The 3,885-nt window shown below is 58.6% G+C and overlaps 1 protein-coding gene across 3 annotated transcripts in view; it reads right to left on the bottom strand.

Moving 5' to 3' along the window:
- Positions 1 to 357: 357 nt before the first annotated feature.
- Positions 358 to 3,885, bottom strand: part of IP6K1 (inositol hexakisphosphate kinase 1) — a 37,379-nt gene continuing 33,851 nt past the window's right edge. For all 3 annotated transcript variants that reach the window (XM_086368021.1, XM_086368020.1, XM_086368024.1), the window contains exon 6: positions 358 to 3,797. In XM_086368021.1, coding sequence (XP_086224147.1) covers positions 3,264 to 3,797 — 534 coding nt within the window. In that variant the 3' untranslated portion in view covers positions 358 to 3,263. The remainder of the gene's footprint in view (positions 3,798 to 3,885) is intronic.

Genomic DNA, 3,885 nt, shown 5'->3' with positions numbered 1-3,885 from the left:
GGCTGGCGGCGGGCGGGAAGTGACGTGATGCTCGGGCAGACCAATCAGCTGTGGTATACGTGGCACGCCGTCAACGTAGGAGCGCCGGGACGCGAGGCTCCGACAGACGCAGCCAACGAGAGCCGAGCGCGCCGGGCTGCCATGGGAACCGGGACCCGGACCTGCGGGTCAGCTAGCCATTGGCGGATCCAAAAGCGGAGCTGGCGCCAAGGGCGAGGCTTCCTTTGCGCCGCGCCCAGGCAGATTCCGGCACCACCCCGCCTGACCGGAAAAAAGGGGCAGGGCCGGGGGCGCGGCAGGGCCTGATCAGGCAAGACTCCCGGAGTCCGCGGATTTTCTCCAAGACACGGACACGCGTCAGTTTCTAGCGGCTTTATTTTGACATACACGACCTCAGACACAAGCGGGGCGGGCAGCGCTAGGTGTACAGAAAGGGTGGACTCGGCGCGAGGCCTGACCACTCCCTCCCCTGCACGCAAGGTCCCGAGAAAACGCAACCGCGCCCAGACGTGACTGGAGCCACGTGTCATATCCGGGCGCAGGGCTTGGACGGCGTGGACAGGCTTAGGCAACTTCCAGGAAAGTGGAGCAGAGAGCGGTCCTCCGGACAAGGCCCTGTAGTTCCCCGAGAAGCAGAGGAACCAGGCCCTACCCACGGTTCTCCCCCAAATTTTCCCCATTAAAACATTTTTTAAATCGGTACAAACGAAACCAAACTGAACAGTTTTAAAGTTCAAAGCAATCTGCATCTAGGAGTGTGCATGTGACCAGATAAGAGCAAGGGAGCAGAGAATACCGAACAAGCCCAGGCCTTTGGCCCCTTTGGAGAATCCCCACGCCCACTGCACAGGCCCGGATGTGAGGGAGGGGTGGGGTCCCTGGCAAGTTGCTACACTGGTCCCCTTCCTCTTTAAGCACCGCCCATCCCACCCCGCTAGGGGGCTGGTGTCGACTTGGCCCACGGAAGCACTATAGAGAGGGGTCACTTGGACACCCCAACCTGTGATCCCGTCTTGCACTTTGGTCCCAAGTTGGGGCTGGGAAGGCAGGGCCTGGCAGGGACAGGGCTCTCTGGCATGGAGCAGGGCAAAATAGTGGCAAAGAGCGAGTGCAGACACACATGCCTGCCACCCGTTAGGTAACAGGGCTGTGTCTTGCAAGTGTTCAAAAGTGCCGAAAAGAAGGGACCCTGCCCTGGGAAAGCAGCAGCAAATACCAGCCCTGCTGTTTTAGTGCCAGGAAAATACTGATTATAAGTGGGTGTAACCACTCTCACAATGAAGAGCAGAATGGGGCAGCAACTCCTACAATACACTAATTCAGGAAGCACGGCACATCCCCACACTGGGGACGTGCCATCAAGTGGGTCCCGAGTGGGCCCAGACCCTTTGGTTTAGCCTCGGCCTTGCCAGGAAATAACCTGCCACGCTAAGGAAGAGCTACTGCCCCCATGGCTGAAGCCACAGAATGGTACATGAGAGAAGATGCTCTTTACTGACCAGAAACAGACAAGCTGCTCCTCCTGGCCCCCAGGAATGGGAACCTGCCCACCCAATGGCACCAGGGTCAGAGGGCCGAGAGAGAGATGGGATCCCATCGTGGAGCCCATTTAAGCTGTGTGAGGCTGCATCTCTAAGGAGCAGGAAAGTAGTCCATCAGTTACTGAGGCCTCTCTCAGACTCAGGCTGGCAGGTTTACCATTAATGCCGTAACAGGGACATGCTAACAGTGACAATGACAGTGGCCCTGGACTCAGAGGGGAGGCCACTAACCTCGTCAACAGCTAGGGGAGCTCCTGGCCACACCTACTAGAGGTGGCGGGTCTCTGTGCCGTTACAGGCTGGCAGCAAAATCACCAAAACCATCGCCAAGGAAGGGGTCACCCCCCTGAGGTCTTCGCTGTGGCACCGTCGGTGCTGAGTGCCGAGGGGGCCACGCCGCAGGCTCACAGAGACGGTGCTGGGCCAGCAGGGAAACACCTCCTCCGACTCATTCTGCTACCACTTTTAAAAGGTAGCACCTGCTGAGGAAGGGCACAGGGGCAAAAGCTCACCTCAGAAATGGGGAAGAGGATATTCTGCTGAGGGAAGCATGAGGGAAATCAATACTCGCTACTGAACAAGGCTACACCCCAGGGGGAAAGATCACAGGGGCTGGCACATGGATGAATGGACAGACAGATGGACCCCAGTACTGGTAAGACAAAACTCTCGTTAGCAGAATCTGGGCATCTGCACCCAGCGCCCAATGTCCTCAAAAGCAAACAAGCCTAAAGTTCTCCCTCACAAGCCTGGAGCTCCTCACAGTGGGCTGCTGCCTTGAGCTTGGCCTGGGGAGAGGTGAGACCCTGAGCGGACCACAGCCTTTGAGCCCTGGAAGGAGCAGTCTCTCCGAGGCAGCAGAGCTGCCCAAGAAGCCAGAGGAAGCGGATTCCTACCCACAGCCCAGGGGCTGCAAATACTGTCTGGGTCAGAGCCATCAGAGGCCCCAAAGCCTGCTGGGAGGCTGACTCTCCTCAGCACACAGAGCACGGTCCCCTCCAGTGGGGCAAGAGGGGATGGCCTCCTTAGGCAAGGGATCTTGGTGAGAAAGGCTGGCTGGGGTGTGCAGGCAGGAGCAGGTTCAAGTGCCAAACAGGGCCTGGGGATCCCAGAGCCTGCCCTCCGCCATAGCTGGCTTCAGCACAGCTTCATCAATCTAGCCTCATGCCAAGGTCAGAACCAGGAAGGGTCCAGCTGTGTACAGTTGGCCCCTTGGTGCCCTGGGAACACCTGTCAAAGAAATGGGTAATACCCACAGCACAGGTTACAAAGTCCCCCAAGAGATGGGCACCCAACCCTCTGTGACTGAGGAGCCAGGGGTGAATGAACATGGAAGGGCCCTGCGCCAACCCAGGGCTTCACCCTGCTACTAGCAGGACCCTGCAGTCACAGCCCCAAAGACCTGGGCAAAAGAAACCAAAGTCCAAGGGCAACCTGTCCCCGCTGCCAGGCCCACCAGGGGCACCTCTTCCTTCCTAAGTCCACCTGGACACAGCAGTCAGAGCCGTCGAGCTAGGCAGCCTGGCTGAGAGGACGTGTTCTGCCCTCTGTCACTTTATATATATGGATTCCAGGCTACAGCTAAAAACATTTCTTTTAGTTTACACTAAAGAGAAATATAACCCTTTAAAAGCAAGTCTGTGTGTCCTCACGGCGAGTTGAGAGCAATGGTCCCTGCCTGCGGGTGGAGAGGAAAGGGGTCTGGGGGGCCCCGAGCTGGGCCTACTGGTTCTCGTCCCGCATCTGTTCCATGATGCTGATGAGGTTCTCCAGGCCGAAAACATAGCCTCGGTCGGGCCCGTCATGCACTGTGGGGTCATCTCGGAAGCCCTTGAACGTGCTGTGTGCAAAGTCGATCATGCGGACGTCCACCTTGGGCGGAGAGAAGGGGCCCGCCTCCGGGCTGGTGCTGCTGAGGCTGGTGCTAGGGCTACAGGGCGGGGCCACCTCCGGGAGGCTGGTGTCCAGGTGCTTCATACGCATTTCAGACCTGCGGTCCAGGTAGGACTCAGACCGGCACTCCTTGCCGTCATAGATGACAAGCAGGGAGCTAGAGTAGAAGCGGTAGGAGGCCTGCCGCTCCAGCACGGCCTTCAGGCCCCGCAGTTTGCTCAGGATGGGCTCAAAAAGGTCACGCCGCAGGTCCAGGCCGTTGTGCAGGTACTGATAGAGGGCGTTGCGGAAGCCTTCGATGGAGAGCCCACGGCCGTAGTACTTGTTCCTGCAGAGGTAATGCCCCGTGTCCAGCTGGTACACCTAAAACCCCAGGAGACAGGCGGGTGAGTACCAGGGAGGTCTGAAGACCTCACAGGGCCCTGGGAAGGCGCGGTCTGGAAAGTACTTC

Source organism: Bos grunniens, chromosome 22, assembly GCF_055505025.1.
Source record: "Bos grunniens cultivar Pamir isolate PY7600 chromosome 22, Bosgru_T2T1.0, whole genome shotgun sequence".
Classification (NCBI taxonomy): domain Eukaryota; kingdom Metazoa; phylum Chordata; class Mammalia; order Artiodactyla; family Bovidae; genus Bos; species Bos grunniens.
Note: the sequence above shows the minus strand (reverse complement) of the source record. Positions and strands in the feature narration are given on the sequence as shown.